A 20,983-nucleotide genomic window follows, 5' to 3' on the forward strand; every position below is an offset into this window, starting at 1 on the left:
ACCAAGCTTCACACAATTTTTCTTTCTTTCTTTCTCAATTAATAGAACTCCAAAAGTAAAATCATTACTATTATTTATCGTAATGTAATGTACTACTATTAAATTAGAAATTTATTTTTATATGCATATACACATACTGAGGGAGACACTGTGACTGTGATAAAGTAAATAAAATTTCTGTGGCTTTGGATTCTTCTGGCAATTCGTGCTGGCCAGCTTTACTTGGCTATGGGGGCAGCAATAGCATAGACCCATAAAATAAAAATTGAAACTTGGCAAAAAGGGGTGACTGCAAATCCCTTTCACTTTCAGTTTCAGCTTTTTTTTTCCGGGTAGGAAGAATTTTGTGAGATGGTGGAGTTTCAAAGGTTTTTGCTGTTGCTGTGCATCACCACCTGCATTCTTTGTTGGATACCCAATAGTGCCACTGCCGCCACAGATCCAAACGATGGTTAGTGTCTTCTTTCACTCTCACTTATTGTTGCCTTTTGCATTGTGCTTTTCTTGCTCTCTTCTTCATTTCAATGGGTTTTGTTTTGTTTGGTTTTCAATTTCATGTATCTGCTTTGAACTATTCTGACAATCTGTTTGCAGTTTTTATTTTTTATTTTATTTTATTCTGACATAATGAGAAGCTTTGTGGCTGATCTATTGAGTGGCTCATATCAGTTCTATTACCCTGATTTTAGACAGTTTGTTGGCTTTCTCAGTATGGTGCCTCTTGCTTTGCATGCCACTGATCTCAACAAATGAATGACTTTTTTCTCCTTTCCAGTTTGAGCTATGTTCTGTGTCTTGATTGTCGGTTCTTACTATTTTGGAATTGGTTACATTCCCTTGCGTCATTTTTAAGTTATTTATGTTCTGCTAAGTGCTAAATAAATCATAATCAATCCTTATATCTAGTCTTTTGCATTATTCGGTTGTTGATGGAGGTCTCACTTCTTTCCATGGCTTTTCCCTTTCCGTGTATAAAGCTCCTCTCCATCTACTTTTGATCAGGGAAATATTCAATGCCTCTTCCTCCACCTCCCCCGTTAACTTTTACCAACTATGGATCAAATGTCAAGAATTTTATGTAATAATGCACACACATTCAGAGTCTGAGAAAAAGGAGATGCTTTTTTTTAATTATTTTTTTTCTGGTGTGTGTGTGTGTCTGTTTTATAGTTTGCCGACACTCTTGGTCTTTCTCTTTCATCCCCTTCCGTTGACTTTCTTCAATATTTTCGTCTTCTGTTTGACGTGCAATTGTTATGTTACGCAATTAAATTAAATACAACTAGAAATTCTAAGAGATAAACAGTGAAAAGGTACTTAAACACTGCCTCATATTCCCCAAAGGGACTAAATAGTAATCTGAACGAAGCACTAGAGCATGAGCCCTCTGCTGCAGCTGGCCCTCCTGGACTTTCGAACCATCCTTTATAGTATCTCTCCTCTCAGCATTCCCTTGTATCGTGAGATTAAATGCTTAATATCATGAACGGTAACATGGAAATGTGTTAGCTTCACTTGTGCCTAATTCCAGTATTCAAATGGATGTTATTCATGGTCATGGATGACTTTAATCCCATAATAGCACATTTTGAGCTGCCATATTTCAAATTTAGGATTTGAAGTAATTCATATGAAGTGATTAAAATAACTAATGCACTAGACTTCTAGGCCTGCCGACTATTCTAACTTCTGATTTGCAAATCACTAGCCTATATAATCTTGCAGGTTTTAGCTATCTATCTAAGGTGTGAGTACACTTGCAGGGCTTAAATAAGCTTGTTTTCCTTCTTTTTTTGTATCATGTAGTTCATGCCTAATTTAATCATGTACACATCCTAATTGTTTTACTTTTGTGACCCTTCAGAAAGTCTAAGATGTTTGCTTGGTGAACATTTAAAATTCCCATTGGCATCCCCAAATATGAACTTGTATGTGGTATGCATCTTGATCCTTGAAATTTCTGTTTTGGTACTGGGCTACTGGCTCAGGTATATAATTTTGAATGATTTTTCTTCTGGTGCCCTAGTATTCACTCATGCTATTTTAACTTACATCTATGCACACAGAAAAATTTAATAATCTCCTAGCCATACTACTTCCACCCAAGAAATTATGATTACCATTTTTAGAATCCTTGGTAAAAGTTGGGTTTCCTTATTTTTTTTTTCACCCTTTGATGCTTATAAATGTGCAACTTTTATAGTCAATAACATGAATATGACCAATTCATTGTCAGCAAGCCTTTTTGAATTTGTATTGAAGACTAAGCTCCAATTCTTTGACTTATGCCTGAAGTAGTATATTCAGGGATTCTATCATAATGGATTAATTTTGCCTAAAGAGTAATCTAGACCTTGAAATATGTAAAATGGATGATGGTGAGGCTATAACCTATTAGATAACGAATTTATGTAATTCATGTCTTGGGGTTGCTGGGCATTTTTTTATTTTATTTTATTTTCCAAGTGTTTAATGCAGCTGCTGCTGTGAGATTTTTGTTTCAAAATATGAACTCACCACCCCAGCTAGGTTGGCCTCCTAATGGTGATGATCCATGTGGACAATCTTGGAAAGGCATCACTTGCTCAGGCAACCGTGTTACAGAGATGTAAGTCCCACTCTCCTCTTCACTTTATATCACTTGATCCTGAGTACATTTTAGGCTTTAATGCTGATTTTTTTATGAATATTGTTTGTTACTTCTCAGTAAGCTATCTAATCTTGGACTAACTGGATCGGTTCCTTACGGATTACAAGTCTTGACATCTTTGAATGACCTGTAAGATTAATGATCTCTTTACTTATATGCATTGCTACTATTGTTGTGACCTTGTAAATTTTTGCAGAGACATGAGTAGCAACCGTCTTGGTGGAAGCATACCTTACCAACTTCCTCCATATTTGCAGCGCTTGTATGTTGATATTTATATATATATAGGGTTGCTACTCTTCAGTCTTCAGTGTATTTTGTTTATGATATTATAATTTTGTAACATTCTTAGTTCTTTGTTTGCAGAAATCTTGCTTATAATAACATCACAGGGACAGTCCCTTACTCTATTTCTAACTTGACCGCTCTTACAGACCTGTGTGTAATTTTCTTCTTGTAAATTTATCGTTTGTATCAATCACCATGACAAGCACCCGGAGTAATTTTTTGATTTGTTTTTTATGCAGGAATCTTGGTCACAATCAGCTCCAGCAAGGACTGGGTGTCGACTTTCATAATCTTTCTACTCTCTCCACATTGTGAGATTTCCTCCTACCCTTCAGCTGCATTAAAAAGTAGTCTAAATGGCTGTCAAGTTATTGTTACCTTGACAATAAAGTCATGATCCTTTTCACCATGTATGTTTTAATGATGTTTCTCTGGACTAAGTAGCATTTTTGTATGTGCAGTGTAATAGTTTCACTATTTTTTTTATTGCATTTTAGGACATTTTTGCCTGTGATTTGCATTATCTCATGTCATATGGTTTTGGTAATTTCCTAATTTACACACTCTTTACTACTGAGGCTATTTTTGGTTCTTGGTAACAAATCACGGACAAGTGGGCTAAAATTCTTTTCTTGCAGGGATCTCTCCTTCAATTCTCTAACAGGTGACCTCCCTCAGACTATGAGCTCACTTTCACGCATAACCACCATGTAAATTTACTAACTGTTGATGTTTTCTGTTAATACTTTACGTTGTTAATTGCATTCTAAGTTGATATGTTTAAAATTGTGCAGGTATCTGCAAAATAACCAGTTTACAGGCACTATTGATGTCCTTGCTAATCTGCCTCTGGATAATCTGTGTGTCTCTGTTGTATCATATAACATAGCTGGAATATCCTATTTTCATAAAGAAAAACTAAAGCCAATTTTATTTACTATCTTAAATTATTCTCAGGAATGTGGAAAACAATAATTTTACTGGATGGATACCGGAACAGTTGAAGAACATAAACCTACAGTAAGCTTTTCCCATTATAAGCAATTTGGTAACTAGGAATCAAATTTTCATCATAAATTTCTGTAAAACTTTAATATTGGACAAATTTAACAATAGGACCGGTGGTAATGCATGGAGCTCAGGTCCTGCACCCCCACCTCCTCCAGGGACGCCTCCAGCACCTAAAAGCAACCAGCACCACAAGTCTGGTGGTGGAAGTACCACCCCCTCAGATACTGGCAGTGGCAGCAGCTCAATTGAAGAGGGCAAAAAATCTGGTATCGGAGGTGGTGCCATAGCTGGAATTGTGATCTCGGTCATAGTTTTGGGGGCAATAGTAGCATTCTTTCTGGTGAAGAGAAAATCCAAGAAGTCATCTTCTGATTTAGAAAAGCAGGATAATCAGTCCTTTGCTCCACTTCCTTCAAATGAAGTGCATGGTCTGCATCTTGCATGCTATTTAAAGATTTTTTTATATTTTCAAAGATGAGGTCATCCTTATTTTTATGTTGCTTAATTGTTATATTTGTAGCATTTTTCATATTTCATTTTATTAGTTTTGCACGTTATAGGTTAGTTACATTTGCAGAAGCCACCTACTGTATTGGTTATTCTCATTCTTGATCTGCTTTTGATAAATGAGTTCTGCAATTGCATCATCATTTTGCAATTGCGGGGTGCCAGTGGTTAGGTAAGAATTGAGTGCATCTGGAACGTTTGGGTTTGGCGGTGCTCTGGTATTTGGGATCCTATTATTAAGCTTTTCTGGTTCCTTTGTGAACTTGTTGTCAGTTTTCTGTATTTTCGGAGGTCTTCCTCTGTGTTCAGGAGCTAGGATAATTTGTTCCGTAGATAGTAGCTGTTTACTTAACACACTTTTCCTGGAATGGGTGCATGCTTGACACGGCAGACATCTTTATAGCTGCTAGACTAGAGAATTCTGTTATAAAATTGCCAAATTTTTTTTCTTTAGGATCATGATCAGCCTGTCTTTTTTTCTTTAGTAATATGATTCTCACCAAATTAAAGTTTGCAATTCAAAATTTGGCATATTATTTTGCTTTTCAACTTCAGTATCCAAATTGACATATGTGCCATAATGCAGAAGAAAAGTCCATGCAAACTTCCTCTGTAACAGACTGGAAGACGTTTGATACTTCTGGCTCAATAAATCTTAAACCCCCACCTATTGATCGTCATAAATCATTTGATGAGGAAGAATTCTCCAAGAAGCCCACAATTGTGAAGAAGACTGTAACAGCTCCTGCAAATGTGAAATCATATTCTATTGCTGAACTGCAGATTGCTACTGGCAGCTTCAGTGTGGATCACCTTGTTGGTGAGGGGTCTTTTGGGCGTGTATACCATGCTCAATTTGATGGACAGGTATTTCTTAACCACTATTCCTGTTATTTCACTGTCTGATTCCAACGACAAGTATTAGTATACCCAGATTAGTGTCTTGTTATTATTTAAATTTCCCTGGAAGTGGATCAAATTTGAATAGTATCTATATGCTAGCGTATGGATGCATGCATTGATGATATGAAATAAGTTCGTGTTAATTTTAGTGTCTCCAGTATCTTCATCTCCAACATTCCCTTCCCTAACCAAAAAAAGAAAAAGAAGCAAAGATTTCTGGAAAATCATTTGCATGTAAAGTGTGAACACTACAGATATAGCTAATATCTCATTAAATACCATGAGTTTTTCTTCAATTGACCTAAAATTATTAATGATTTTGACCTTGTTTTTTTGTAGGTTCTTGCTGTGAAGAAGATAGATTCATCTGTCCTTCCCAATGATTTGACAGATGATTTTATAGAAATAATTTCAACATCTCCAATTTACATCATCCAAATGTGACAGAGCTTGTAGGTTATTGCTCAGAGTATGGACAACACCTCTTGGTCTATGAGTTTCATAAAAACGGATCACTGCATGACTTCCTTCACCTACCAGATGAATATAGTAAACCATTGATATGGAATTCGCGTGTCAAGATTGCTTTGGGGACTGCACGTGCTCTAGAGTAAGTTAGTTGTGGGCTAATGGGGTTAGAAGATCCTTACACTACATTTTTGTCATTAATTCATGATCAATATTTTAATCTTATAAATCATTTTCCCCCAGATTTATTAGCTCTCCTTCCTCAACTATCTTTCGGTTTAATGTATTTTGCTTGGCGTCCTGCCTAACTTGCATGCTGACCTGTATGGGCTTGACTGATTTAAAAAATAAGTTTCTAACTTGCTCTTTTTTTTTTTTACCTAATTAAAAAAATTGTCTGGACTCTGGATAGTTACTTTATCTAATGTTCAAATTTGGAAATATGAAATCAAGAAGAAATAGTTTGGACTAGAAAACAGTAACTGAGTTTAAATTTGATCCACTGTCACCTTGAAAATCATACACTAACACTATATAGGAAAGCACCAATTTACGGAAGTAATTAAACATTTAACTTACAATAGAATTATTTTTCCTGATTTTTAATGTGGAAATATGTGGTTGGAGTTAAGTTTGCCACAAATGACTCAAATGACTGACTTACTGATTTTTTTTCCTGATTTTTAAATGTTATCCTTGAGACTAAAATGACCAGACTTTATCCACAATTTTTTTTTGCTAGGTACCTACATGAAGTTAGTTCGCCATCAGTTGTTCATAAGAATATTAAGTCAGCCAACATATTACTGGATACAGAGCTTAATCCTCATCTTTCAGATAGTGGATTGGCAAGTTATATTCCAAATGCGGACCAGGTGATTTTACAAAATTTTGGAACTTAATGTTGTGAACTTATGTTTTCATAATTGATCGTGATTATGTTTGGCCAACGTTGTTTTACTGTTTCTGTTGCTATTTTTCTACATATATTTAGGCTACACAGATCGTTGTCAATTTGAATTTCCCGTTTGTCATGGATGCTTCCAAATATGTATAGTTTATGACTTTTAAGAAAGCAAATGGTTTGTAATGTATTTGATGAATTACCAATAGCACTAGTTGCTCTTTCAAGTTATGACTAGCTTAGACAAGCTTGGGGTTATAATATTTTAGTGGTCTTCATGACCATATGAACATAACTTCACAAATAATTTTCATATTATGAATGCCTTGAATCAGTTCAGCTATTATTTATCACAGAATAATAAAAGAGTACAGTTGGCTCTTTGGTTTAATTTATTAGGAAGTGTTCTTTGTACAACTTTCTCAGTCTAACAAGGTAAACCATGTGCGATGTGTCAAAGGGTTCAAACCCACAATATACCGTGTAGTTTACCTATATGGAAGAGAATATCTGTATTCTGTCTGACATATTTCGTTGGATTTGGATGTATATTGTAGTTATTTTCTTATTGGGCAGGAATATTGATCATGTTCTTAACAAATGCAGCTTTTCCTTTTACCCAGTGACTCTAAGCCCTATAAAATTATTGTTCTAACTCTTGGTCGCACATTCAGATATTGAACCATAATGTTGGATCTGGATATGATGCACCTGAAGTTGCCTTGTCTGGTCAGTATACTTTGAAAAGTGATGTCTACAGCTTTGGAGTTGTCATGTTGGAACTTCTCAGCGGACGGAAACCATTTGATAGGTGAATTAATGGTTTTTTTTTTGGTCTGCTCTCACGTTTTTGAGCAATATTCTGCAGAAATTGAAATTATGTAGATATAATAATGTTGTCTCCTGATTGCGAAACATTCTGTAACAGCTCAAGGCCAAGATCTGAGCAGTCTTTGGTTCGATGGGCAACACCTCAACTCCATGATATTGATGCATTGGCTAAAATGGTTGATCCTGCAATGAAAGGGCTATATCCTGTTAAGTCTCTTTCTCGATTTGCCGATGTTATTGCTCTTTGCGTTCAGGTACTGTCAGCCACGTTCCCAAAAAATTATTTTGTAAATATGGATGGAAAATGTTTGTGCATTCATGTGTTTTTATTTTTGGGGGCAGCCGGAGCCAGAATTCCGACCACCAATGTCAGAAGTGGTTCAAGCACTGGTGCGATTAGTGCAGCGAGCTAACATGAGCAAGCGAACATTTAGTAGTAGTGATCATGGAGGATCCCAACGAGGGAGTGATGAGCCAGTTCTACGAGACATCTAAATCCCAAAGCAAATGTAGTTATATTTGTAATATAATTTCCAATAGTTGCAAATTTGAAGCTCGGTTTAAATTCATATTCTGTTGATGCCTACTGTGTAAACGGGTCCAAATGTAGATTGTTTAATTCTCAACGATAGATGACGTCATATCATCTCTGTTAGTTTCATATGATCTCACAAGTTCGTTTCATCTCGTATTCAGATGGTTTCGGCTAGGCTTAAATTTGAAAGCAAAGGATTTAGGTGTTTTGTTTTTGACATTCTTTTTTTCTTTTCCACCTTCTCGCTCTCTGCCCAGTCGCATCTCACACGAAATAGTAACCCACCACCGTTAACCATCCCCCTTCCAGCAACCAAACCACCCACAGGCACCCTCAAACCATAAGTTGTTGAATGCTACTACAATATTGCATCGTATCTGGCTATCTACTCACCACAACTACATCCAACCAAGCCCCCACCCAACAGCCTTTGTGCTGCCATTCTCGAAGGCATCAACATCAAATTCACGCTTCTATTGCAACATGGAATTCGTCACAAATCGTTCGGTGAGAGTAAGGTATAGAGGCTTCGCCTTCTATGATGGTGTGCATAGAGGAAAAAGGAGAGGTACATGGGAAGAGAGGGAAAAAAAATAATTCCTAGCCATTAATTTAAAATTTAAGAAATCTAGCAGTTTAAATCATGCTACCCACGGTGGGAGATATGTTGCTCGTGTTCGCCATTTGTCGGACGTTAATATCAACAGAACCCTACGACACTTTTTTTTTTCTTTCAAAGAACGCAACTGCTTAAACGTTACTCTTGGTATTGTTAATAAAAGCAATGAGACACACTTTGGATGTAACAATTTGAAGACGTTTGGTAGATATTTTGGGGTCAACATTCAAACAAACGAATTTCAGAAACTGCTAATTGAAAGAAACATGCGCCCTTAAATTTTCACTGGTAACCGCTAATATAGTTTCTGGGAAATAGAGGAAAGAATTACTCAGTTATAAACCATATACTTGGGAGTTGCACTGAACTTCTGGTATCCTTTGATGACTTTATTAACTGCGTCAAGGAAGTCTTTCTCTGTCACGGTCTTCCTTCTGGCTCGAATAGCATACATACCAGCTTCAGTGCAAACGCTCCTTATATCGGCTCCTGGAGAGAACCAAAAAGTATCTAAGTCAAAAAAACCAATCTCTATAAACTACCCAATGTTCAATCGTGGGTCATAGGGAAGAAAGGGAGTGGCAGAAATCCCACAAAATAAGAACCAAGATTTCGGCAGAAAGCATACTACACCAAATGCTAAAAGAAACTAAAAAATTTGATGGTCAAAATATAAAGCAACATACAAAGTACACGAATATATCAAGGAAAAGTACAAAATGCCAAGTTTAGGTGTTCTTACCGGTAGAATTTGGGCAAAGCCGAGCTAAAAGTTCAAAGCGGATATCCCTTTCACAGTTCATGGTTCTTGTGTGTATCTTGAATATCTGAGTCCTACTCTCTAAATCAGGAAGGCCAAATTCAACTTTACGGTCCAATCGTCCAGGTCGTAGTAGTGCTGGATCCAGAGTGTCAGGCCTGGAAATTGTGAACAAAATACCATAAATGATCAGCCCCTCCAGCAGCAATAAATTCCATATGGGGAGGGGGGGGGGGGGGGGGGGGGAAACCTTAGCCATAAAATAAAAACAAAACTAGATTTGTATTTTGTAAGATACTTCTTACAAACAGTAAATTTGATATATAAACAAATTTTTTTGTGTAAAATTCCAAAGCTAAAATTTGTTATATAAAGCATAACACCCCAAAGTAAACAAATTATAGCACCTAAAGTGAATGTCATAAATGGTGTCTGCTACAAACATCATTTTAACTGCATTCTAATTAATGACTATAATGGCACAGTGCACACTTGATGAACTAAAGTGAGATACTTTCTTGACTTAACATCTGCAGTAAAACTGAGTATGAACTAAAGTGAAAATCATATAATAGCCAAATCAGAAAACCTGTTAGTTGCCATCAAGACTTTGATGTTTCCACGAGCATCAAACCCATCAAGCTGATTCACAATTTCAAGCATAGTGCGCTGAACCTCATTATCACCACCAACACCATCATCAAACCGTGCACCCCCAATTGCATCAACTTCATCAAAAAACACAATGCATGCCTTCTTAGAGCGGGCCATCTAGAGGACATCAAATTTTAGTCAGATGAAATCATGTCATGGAAACAACGAAAAATATAAAATAAATAGAAGGTGCATCTTAGCCATTCACCTGAAATAGTTCACGAACCATTCGAGCACCCTCACCAACATATTTCTGAACTAGCTCACTTCCAATAACTCTTATAAAACAAGCATCAGTCCTATTAGCCACAGCCCTAGCTAAAAGTGTTTTGCCAGTCCCTGGTGGACCATAGCAAAGAACACCCTTTGGAGGATCAATTCCTAGCTTAACGAATTTCTCAGGGTGGAGCATGGGAAGCTCAACAACCTAGCAGATAAAATATAAATAAATAAAATTAGCACCATGTAACTTACATCCGCAATTATAACAGATTAAAAATCAAGGGAACTTCCAATCACTAACTTCTCGCATCTTTTCAATCTGCTCCTTACAACCACCAACATCATTATATGTCACATCAGGCTTCTCTTCAACTGTCATCATGGTAACACTTGGGTCAATTTTTGGAGGCAGTGGAATTTGAATCTGATATTTGTTTCTATCAACCCTGAAATGATGGAATGAAGTTCAGTCAGACAAGCAGACAACATAACACTAGAATACCCCTTCTTCTCTCAACATGGAATATTTTAACATCAAAAGTTACTGATTGGAACATACCCAACACGCATCCCTTCCTCAATGTCGGTGGGTGAAACTTTGTCGCCCAGCCCAACGACAAACTGTCATTAAAAAAAAGCAGAAGGATTACTAGTCCTGACAGCATAATCAAAGAATCAACAGCTTTGCCAACCCATTGATAATTTCATAACAGTAAGTGAAGTCTAACATCTTCAAAACAAGAACACGGGATAGATGTGGTGAAAAACAATGGGACAGTTTGGCATCTTCACATTGTTGAAAATATAGATTACCTTTGCAATCTGCTTCACGTTGATTACATATTTGGCATCTTCTGAGTTCGGGTTTATGATCTTTGTGCACCTTGCTACCTGTTAAAATCATCATTAGCAACATCCATAAATATTAAAAGCAATTCAAACAAAATCTACAAAAATATGACCTGAAGAGGCTGCTCCTCCTGCATCATTTGTTTATCAGAAACAAGATCCCACTGGCTTGGTGCAGCCAAACCAGTATCAGACTCCTTGATACCTACAACAACAAAAGAAATCTAACATTTACAAAAGTACACAAGACAGTATGCAGTTTATGCAATTAAGATAATCAGCAAATCCCCAAAATACCAATTATCAAGTTATTTGGTCATTTGTCATGGTTGATGATTGACGACAATAAACTAAAGCTACCAAGAATAAATCTAACACAGAAAAGGAATAAATGGAGAATTATTAATATCATTTGACAATATCAGTAATAATGGCCAATGTCGTAAAAAATTGAGATGTTACACAGGATCAGGAGAGGGATGAAAGATCACAAATTGAAGGATCATAACATGGATCGTAAGATCCTACAAAAATGCAAAATTATACACAAAAGATATACATGTGATAAATATGACGGATAAGAAAAATATCTTCTAAATGATAACATTGAACTAAACTTAAACTGAAAAATTTACACATGATAAGTTATTATAGATATTTTGTTATTATAAGTTAAAATAAATACTGCATAGGATATATGATAACTACATTTTTAGGAATTGTTGATAACTATACATTAATTCTAGAAGCCATAAATATATGATATTAAATTACATAATCCAAGTATTTTAATATAAGTCAAATTAGTGTACATAACATATTATCTAGGAAAGTTGGCTTATATTTTAGAAACAAGGCTAGTATTTTATAACTAGCTCATACATGAGCTAAAACTTGACAAATCAAAGTCCAAAATAGAGATTTTCTTTATTACAGAGAATGAGAGGCAAGACCGCAGAAGAATATGCTTGAAATAAAGAACAGAAGTGAGAAGCAAGGCAAAGCAGAACCACTTATGGCAGACGAAGCCAGAAAAACTTCCAACAGGATTTCAATAAGTGAATACAATTGTATCAGATGTTACGGTTGGGATTAGAGAGAGAGAGAGAGAGAACGGCAATTTCACACATACCACATAAATCATTGACCTTTTTTGCCATTTCTTTGATTTCCTTCTCGGCTTTTTTTATGCTGGTGGAATAAGGCCCCAAACCCTGCATTGCATAAACCAAAGTCTAAGTCTATCATAAAAGGATTTTGTTAATTAAACAGACAGTACAGATGAGCAGTCATAAAAAAAAGTGTATATTTTGATCCATCAAGTACAAGGAGAAGTGATGGCAGAAAAAGGTCAATGTGTGATTGGAATTTGAATAACTAGGCAGGCAGCAACAGAACCTCAATTACATATAATTCAGAGCTGAAAGCCAATAATAGAGTGGTGAAAAGAAACCCTAATTTGGTAATGGAATGAAAGGGAGGATACATACATAGGTTTTGAGAAGGGCGATGTCATCCTCGTCGAGGGGGCGGGGATTCTTCTCATCCTTGAAATCGTCTTCATGTTCAGTTGCCATTTATTTGATTGATGCTTTGATATGATATTATATATACACCTTTCTGCCCTTTACTTCCGACCAAAGCCACGCCTTTTTATATAACGCAGTGAAATGCTCCACCTTCACAACCTCTTTTTTCCTTTCTTTTCTATCTAATCTTTCACTATTTTCTGTCTGTTTCTTCCCAACATAAGAGTCAATTCTTTTTTATTAATCAAATAATACTCCTTAGCCATTATTTATTCAATTCTTTAGATCAAATAAGAGTGTTCAAAATACTACCCTAGTATTTATGATTTGTTTGGTTTAATTTAATTTTTACGAAAAACAAAATCTAAAACTAGTTAAATTAATTTAGTTTAAATACCCATTTCATGGGAGAGATTCGTGCTCAATTTGAATAAAAATTTTATAAACAATAATTTTTTTTGAGTATTTAACATTTTAAAATTTTAAATAATTGTATAATTTGAATTTGTAATTCTTACATTTTAAAATAATATATATAAAGAGAAAATTTGGGCTAATTAGTTTAGACAATCATCCATTTTAATCGTGAAAACGAGAACAACATTGTATTATACGTGTAAGTAAGGATAAAGTAAAATTAAAGAGAAATTTCAAGAACCATCCACTTTTTGTTGACACGAAGTTATATTGTGCCTACATGGCTACATGCAAAGAGAGGAGGGAGGGGGAGTTTAGGTTGATTAGTTTAAGTATGGAATGGAATATCTAAATTATACAACGGATATCCGAATAAAAAAATAACAAAGTTTTATTGACATAATTTGATATAGTCATAAACATATATACACTAAATCAACCGATTGGAACTGATTCGCGAGATGTAGGGGCATTCTCATGAATGTGAAATGTCAGAACCCCAGCCAGGGCAAGGTGCAAATATAGTCACCGGAGGTTCTCATTTTCACTATAACATTTTGCAATATTCTATAGCTTTCACCATCTAGTAACGAACACAAACAAAATAACCCTAGTACAGTCTACAGCTAATTAAAGTTTGCACTTTGTACACGCGTTATTTTAAACTTGACAACGACATTGATGCATTTCGATCTACATTAACAATTAATTTTCTTTTCGAATCCTTGTTAGTTGTTATATTTTATTTTTACACCTGCAAGCAAGTCTGAGTCAAAGCGTAGAAGTTTGCTGGTATATTTACGTTGAGTATATATGGTTCAAGAGTGAAACGATGCTTCTAACACGTAAACGCGTGGTTAGGACACATTGCTGCCACGTGTTACACCAATACATGATTGAAACATAATATAATTGCTGGCTGAGTGGGTTGAATTTGAGAGTGTAGAGTTCATATGGAGAAGACAAGAGTTGTATTGATGATTGGGAGGTGCATTCCTGGCTATTGGAAGCCTCTCACATCTAACTAAGGCTTTCATTTACATACCTTTTTTTAATAGAATATTCTGTTTTGCTATGTCATTTTGCAGAAAGAACAAGTAGAAAAAGGAGCTTCAAAAAGCCATACAAGAGAAAGAAGCCAAAAAGTTTGATCAATTGTCATACAGTATTTGAAGGGCCAATTAAGAAGTCCAGATCCAGATATTTGACCAAAAATTCGTAGACCCTTGATCAACACTACCCTACTCTTCATAATTCGGGTGCGATCAAGAGTATAGTAGATTCTCCAAGCTGACTGCTTGGGTGAAGTGACTACAAAACTACAACATAAACTACTCATAAAATCAACTCATACGCTGTAATGTAACAATAATTATACGATTAACTCAATTTAATGTAACATGACTAAAACAAGTACAAGTATCCTGTGAACTAATAGAAGTGCAACCTTTCCTTAGTCTTCCTCGATCTGTCTACTACACGTAGTTGGCTGTTGCGGGGCCGGTACAACTAACCTCTTGATTTCAAGGACTGAATGGGTGATGACCACACTCTTAAAGCAGAAAATATTCGTGCATTTATGATCTATATAACATGCAACAAACAATATGACATTGCTTTGTATTAATGTTTGAAATCTGAGCTAAGCTTTACCCCTTTTATTGTTTCTCTTCAGCCACTTCAACGAGCCTTCCGCGAACCCACTTTTTAGTTGATACAGGTGAACTAGACATTGTCTCATTTTCAAGGGAGTGAATTTCCATCACTGTTGGAGAAGGATCTGTTTCGTATTCACTTCTCTGATCCTGCTCTGCTTCCCTTTGCTGATTTGATGGATTAGATTCATTTATCTGACTATTCAAACTAAAAGGTAAAGATGTGCAACCATTGCTTAGCAGAAATTCAGGATTACCATTTACTGGCTTCTCCAAGGAAAATTTGCCAAAATCTTCAGTGAACTTGTAGTCACTTGATGATAACGTTGTGTGTCCATTTACTTGGGCCATTTGTAATTGGTTTAGAACTTCAAAAGCTGATCCTTTTTCCTCATTGACATCGTTCAAACCAACCAAAGGAACATTACTGTCAGTTATAGCTTGTGTATCAATGGATTCAAGTGATTGAATAGCTTCAGCTATTAGCTTTCTGGTTTCTATCAAAGAAAATTGTGCAATAGGACTCTTTGTCGCAGCAACCTCAAGTGCCTTGGCAGCTTTCTCAGCTTCAGCAATCAATACTCTGCGCATAACATATCATTTCATGAATGTATACAGGATAACTACTACAATAGAGATCAAATAAATCAAAACCTGTATTTTTTTATGACCTAATCTCCCAAACCAAACACAATTACCCAATGTTTAGTGCATCCACCATGACCATAGAAACAAAGAGGCCAATAACTTCAGAAAAGGAAAAAACAGTCGGGGTGGGGGTATATACTTATAATTGAAATAAAATAGTATAATGTTCTGCACTAATCCCTGTTTGTCAGTAGAAAATGGGTTTACCTTGCTCGTTCAATGGCATGAGTCTGTGTGGTTTCCGCGGAAGCTCTCTGTGCTCTGATATTCTTTATCATTTCAAGTTTAGAATTCACCAAAGGATCCTTATAGGCTGGGGATTTGCTTTTTTTCAACAGGATAGGCTTACAGGTTTTGGAGTCACTCTTAAAATGAGTGCTAGTATCAGTATCTCTTTTTTTTGCAGGTTTCTTCTTGGTAGGTTGGGTACCATCACTTGGCCTTCTTCTAGGTTTCCTTTCAGCTCCAACTTCACTGCCATGATACTTGGCCAATGCAGAACAAACTCTTTCGCGGTATTCCTGATTTAGCAGAAAAATAAATTGGTCTTCAAGAGTGAAAAATAGTAACAGAAAGATTTTGCCACCAAATCTGCTATGGTTCTTAATAGGAGTACTTTGACAAAACTTTATTTGTTAGGGTACACTATTTTGACAAAACTTATCTACCACATTTGGTGTAACAAGTTGTTTCAACACATGTAAGACTGCAAGTCAAATTCCACAGCAAGGATGGGCCAAACATATACATATCAACATCCACTTTAGATAGGTTAACAATGATAGACACAAAAATAATGAGTAATTAAGCAACAACATCTCCATCTAAAACACGGAGCTTATGATTTGGACCTTTGACTATTCTGACTACAGTTCTTCCTTCCCCTTCCAACTTTTGTATAATAGAGAATTTGCACCATGGGCAGCCTTTGACCTAACTTTTTAGCAATAATCAGCATTTATTGAAATTTGGAAGACAATTTGTGAAACAGCTCAACATAGACAGGTTTTACAGCTGAAACAAAAGTAAATTTAAAGTTTCCAACAGGAGAATAACACCTCTACCACTAAGCCTCATATTCTAATTAATCCAGGTAGCTTACAGAAATCAGTTACTAGAGCTTTGTCTTACAACAAGCAACTGCTTAAGACTTAAGGAGCTTATACGAAAAGATTGGTGTACTGGTATCAAACAATCGAATACATGACAAATTCATTGAGCATACAAGTCTAAAAAATTTGATACCAGAAATACCATGTTTTCTAGTTAATACATGGAAGGGACAAAGTTGAGCATTAAAAGTAAAAAAATTATGTAGAAAAATCTAGGAAACACTTAGTAGCAGTAAAGCCATAAATCACCAAATTTCAAGTGTTGAATGTATATAACATATAGACTTACAGGATCAGCCCATTTGGCAGCAATGGCTTCTGCAATTTTCCTTCTCTGTTCAGGGGACTTGGGTGCTCTTTTGCTAGATGGTGTCCTTGCCACTTGTTTCCTTTGTTCAACACTCATCAACCAGTCCTGCTTCAGCTGTTCATCCAATGTCTCATAAGAATTCCACTGCAGCTCTTCCTGACCAACATAGCCTTGCCTAGAAGCTTCTGCAATTAAATTCTGCCACTCAAAGCAGCAAGATTCCTGCACCATCTTCTTTCCACGCCTCTTTTCCCATCGTCTTCTCACTCCAGCGCCAATCTTCTTTCTTGTTTCTGAACTGTGCAATCAATAAAGAAGGCATATACTTATCAGCAACAAAGGAGCAGTATTTAGTAGTAACATGGAAAGGCATATACTTACGTTTGTGCATGCCCAAGATTAACGAGCTTCATTTTGACCTGAATTACCAAATGTTGTTAAGAAATCTATAGAAACCAAAATTGAAAAACCCAAGAACCAGTCCATGTCCTCATTTACAACTAATTAATCATAGATACATGCTGAGTTATAAGAAAGGGAGAATAAATTTCGAAGAGATATAGAGTGTTTCGAAATAGTGAGAAGGAAAAGGTGAAAATGGTATTGAATTAAGATGGATAGGATGTTGTTGAACAAAGACATAAGAATATTCTTACATGACATCACCTTAGGATTCTGCATTGCGAGCCTTGTTCTTTCTTTGATTTTCTGCAAAGTCTCTGGATGGATAGATAGATACTGAAAATTAGAAGAGAAAAAAGAAAAGAAAAGAAAAGAAAGGATGGTAAATAGTAATAGTACCGGGAGTGTGCTTTCTTCCTTTGTTCCAAGGGATGTTTCCTTTATTAGCTTTGGAAATCCGCATTCTTCTCAACTTCTCCCTATCATCAGGAGGCTCGGAGAATTCGAGCAGAAAACCGGGAGGGTGAGGAACATCCAAGTGCGGTTTTGCATCCAAAGTGGCTGCAACAGCCTTAATGACATTCAAGTTTCTAATTTTAAGGGTGTGGAATGAAATCCAAGAAGGTCCTCCTTTAGCATGATATGGCATTGGGATTGGGCTCCTCAGAGTCAGAGAATATCGGAAGGATAGTTGCGCATTTGTTATCTCTGCTCACAACAGAATGAATGAGAATGAGTAGAAGATAAAATTAGGAGCAGAGAGAGAGAGAGAGAGAGAGAGAGAGAGAGTAGTTACCAAACAAAGGCATGGGAGCTCAGGTCAGCTCAGGTAAGAGAGTGGGTGCAATTCAGCAAAACGTCAAGTGCATCGGAAGAAGGAAGCTTGCTGCTTGTTCGCACGCACACCACAAAGCCGAAGCAAATAGGATAATGTAACCAGTTTCATCCTTCTTATTGGGCCTCACATCCTTTTTACTTATAAGCCCTCCTCCTTTTGAATGGACGCTATAAACATATTTTTGTTATCTGTACCTCCCATTGCTTTTGCTTTTTCCTGTCAGCTCATCGCTTGCCCAGGCCAATCACCCACCATCACAAGTAAAATTTGTTATTAATTATTTCTCGTCTTCATCAAATTTTATATTTCTTGTAAAATTCTTTTTTTAGGTTTACTTCTTATTATTTTGTTTTACTCATGGTTAATACCGAACGCAGTACACTTAACACTCATGGTTGTTGAAATTTGACGTCAACGATTAGCAATCATTTCTTTCAAGGTTCTTTACAATTTTCTGTAACCTCCCTTCATTGATCGGCGTTATAAGTTATTCTGAAAGCAAAATGTCTCGCGGTAGAAAATCTTGCTTGTGGCTCAGTTGCTTCCTGCACCTCCGATATCTTTTTTAACTTTCAGAACACTTAATCTGAAATATAAAATTATATTCTAGAATAATTTTCTGAAATATAAATTTTTACATTCGGGAATTGTAATTTTCTGAAATATATAACTTATCTTCTAATTTTTTTGAAGAAAAAACATAAAAAAAAAACTTATGTTTTATTCTCCAAAAAAAAAAAAACGATTTCAACTAATTACCGAGACATTGGTTGTGACCATTACCATATTTTCCTTTAATTATCTTCGTTTTAGTTTTTGGTACATTGGAATAAATAAAAAAGACAACTAAAGCACTAAGCAAAGGGGGAGATCCTTCCTGGAAAGTTCCAGAATTGCATCAGGCGGAGTCATCCATGGAAATCGTTCGAGCACCTGATGTCCCACCACTTTGATGCCTGCCTGCTTAGATTTCAAGGAAAATCTAAGACTAAAATACAAGACTTGTAAAAAAAAATTATTTTTTCTTTTAGAGAATGAGATTTTACCAGAGGGAAGAAAGACTGAGGATAAAGCCCGTGAATTACTTCTATATAAAATTATAATTTGCTTGTTATAGTTATTATATATATATATATATATCATATTTTTCATATATTCTAACTTTACCAGAGGGAGTTTCGTTTTGTTTCGTGTTCTTCAAGCAATCTTCTTCTTTTTCTTCTTTCTATTAGGGAGTCACCATTCTTATCTCTAATTTTTCTGTTTACATCCTCATGCGCTAAAAAAAAATTGTTCGCAAAATACCATTTTTAAAACACGTTTCTGGTGCCTAAGAAGTGGTGTGAAATAATACACAACATAAATATATTTTCATTCTGTAATTTACATAACGTTTTCATTTGTGTATTTTTTCATCCAATATTATTTAACAGAAATACGTATTTGTAGGTATTGTTAATTCTTTTTGAAAAAAATTGTTATTAAGTATAAAAAATTATTTTTTAATTATTATTAAATTAATTATGATACAAATCATCTTAATGATGATACACGTTGCCTTTTTATTTAATATACACATTCTTTTTTTAAATGATTTTTTTGGATATTTTAACAATGAAATCGTGTTTTCATGAAAAGAAAAATTTTTAAATAACAAATTTTTAAAGCGCATCAGGGGTGTTAATAGCAAAAGATGAGGTAAGAATAGCAACATCCATCTCTTTTTGTTCTGCCTAGGTCAGTTAAAAATCTTTTCTCATAAATTACTATTTAAAAAAATAGGGATTTTATCTAATTATTATAATTAATAATCAATTATCAAGTGATGAAAATAACGAATAAAATAATTTACTTAAGGCGTAAATTATTAAATTTATTATTTTAATACTTGAATTTTGAAATTGTTTTTTAATCTCTCACATAAGTATGTGCCATGTGAAAAATAAATATGGTATATTTTAGTTTTCAATTTTTTTAATTTTAAATTTTTAAATATTATTTTCGACGGTCAAAATTTACCCGAATAAATAAACAAAAAAAGATTAAAATCCTATTAATAAACAAAACTATATGATTTTTTATTTTACTTATTTTTTACAGTTTTTTATTGTCAGAAATCGTATTTTTAATTATAATATAATTTATATATTTAATAATATCTATTTATTATAACATTATAAAATTTAATTATATAACGTAAATATTTATACAGAGGCTAAAATACTATTTTATCCTAAAAGAAAAGTACTGGATGATTATCTGCCTATAAAATCATATATGTAGTGGTTTTTGGCATACCAGACTCACAAAAGTTAACAAGGTAAGGAATCATTGTCAACCCCCCTCCCACTGGAAGAGACCATAACCAAAAAGCTTTGTCGTCTCTCTCGTCAGTTATATACTTTGACGGGTTCGTGCTTGTAGACTTTTCTAGTCCAAATTCCATCATTCATTGGTTACAACCAATCCAAATTTCGCGAATGACTTTTCACTCATTTTCTTCTAATAAATTATGATTAATATTGCCAAAAATACATATTTATATTTTAGAAATTTAAATACTCTCGTATTATTAAATAATATAACATGATTATATTAAATGGAAACAAACATTTTTATTTTTTTTTACTAAAAGCCTTAGAGACACGGTTCCTATAGCATAAATTAACATCTCTTATATATTACATTAAAAGACTTATGAACACATGATAATCACAGGAAATTGGTTGGAAGTTGGGAGTTGATTTTGAGAGGGCCTCGAATAGCAATTTACAAGCAACTTGTGGGCAATTCAGTCTAAATTTCTTACTTGTTGGACTTTAAAAAATAAAATAAAATAAGACTGTATTTGTAAAGTAGGAGTTTATATAT

At 35.0% G+C, this 20,983-nt stretch overlaps 2 protein-coding genes and 1 pseudogene across 2 annotated transcripts; 1 reads left to right on the forward strand and 2 right to left on the reverse strand.

Annotated features, from left to right (window-relative positions):
• LOC100783111 (protein STRUBBELIG-RECEPTOR FAMILY 6-like) lies at positions 1-8,223 on the forward strand (annotated as a pseudogene).
• A 611-nt stretch (positions 8,224-8,834) lies between these two features.
• LOC100796358 (26S protease regulatory subunit 7-like) lies at positions 8,835-12,881 on the reverse strand. The gene is made up of 10 exons (NM_001255756.3): positions 12,692-12,881; positions 12,334-12,415; positions 11,315-11,406; positions 11,166-11,243; positions 10,912-10,973; positions 10,654-10,798; positions 10,339-10,557; positions 10,066-10,247; positions 9,459-9,634; positions 8,835-9,205 (listed from the first exon to the last, which is right to left on the reverse strand). Exons 1-10 carry the CDS (start codon positions 12,776-12,778, stop codon positions 9,048-9,050), a joined length of 1,281 nt encoding a protein of 426 aa, NP_001242685.2. The 5' UTR covers positions 12,779-12,881; the 3' UTR covers positions 8,835-9,047.
• Positions 12,882-14,328: 1,447 nt separating this feature from the next.
• On the reverse strand, positions 14,329-18,340 carry LOC100306569 (uncharacterized). Its single transcript, XM_003521787.5, has 7 exons — positions 18,071-18,340; positions 17,674-17,982; positions 17,539-17,591; positions 17,254-17,291; positions 16,852-17,170; positions 15,658-15,971; positions 14,329-15,385 (listed from the first exon to the last, which is right to left on the reverse strand). Exons 1-7 carry the CDS (start codon positions 18,081-18,083, stop codon positions 14,806-14,808), a joined length of 1,626 nt encoding a protein of 541 aa, XP_003521835.1. The 5' UTR covers positions 18,084-18,340; the 3' UTR covers positions 14,329-14,805.
• Between the last annotated feature and the right edge of the window lie 2,643 nt (positions 18,341-20,983).

This window comes from Glycine max, chromosome 3 (assembly GCF_000004515.6).
Source record: "Glycine max cultivar Williams 82 chromosome 3, Glycine_max_v4.0, whole genome shotgun sequence".
Taxonomy (NCBI): Eukaryota; Viridiplantae; Streptophyta; class Magnoliopsida; order Fabales; family Fabaceae; genus Glycine; species Glycine max.

Excerpts from the sequence above, each read along its gene's own strand:
- LOC100796358 (NM_001255756.3), bottom strand. The coding sequence starts at position 12,778 with ATGGCAACTGAACATGAAGACGATTTCAAGGATGAGAAGAATCCCCGC. Across the intron at positions 11,407-12,333 it reads AAAGGTCAATGATTTATGTG|GTATCAAGGAGTCTGATACT; the intron begins GTATGTGTGAAA and ends TTGTTGTTGTAG. Across the intron at positions 10,974-11,165 it reads ACGTGAAGCAGATTGCAAAG|TTTGTCGTTGGGCTGGGCGA; the intron begins GTAATCTATATT and ends TTTTAATGACAG.
- LOC100306569 (XM_003521787.5), bottom strand. Across the intron at positions 17,592-17,673 it reads AGGAAGAAAGCACACTCCCG|AGACTTTGCAGAAAATCAAA; the intron begins GTACTATTACTA and ends CTATCCATCCAG. Across the intron at positions 17,292-17,538 it reads TCGCAATGCAGAATCCTAAG|GTCAAAATGAAGCTCGTTAA; the intron begins GTGATGTCATGT and ends TTGGTAATTCAG.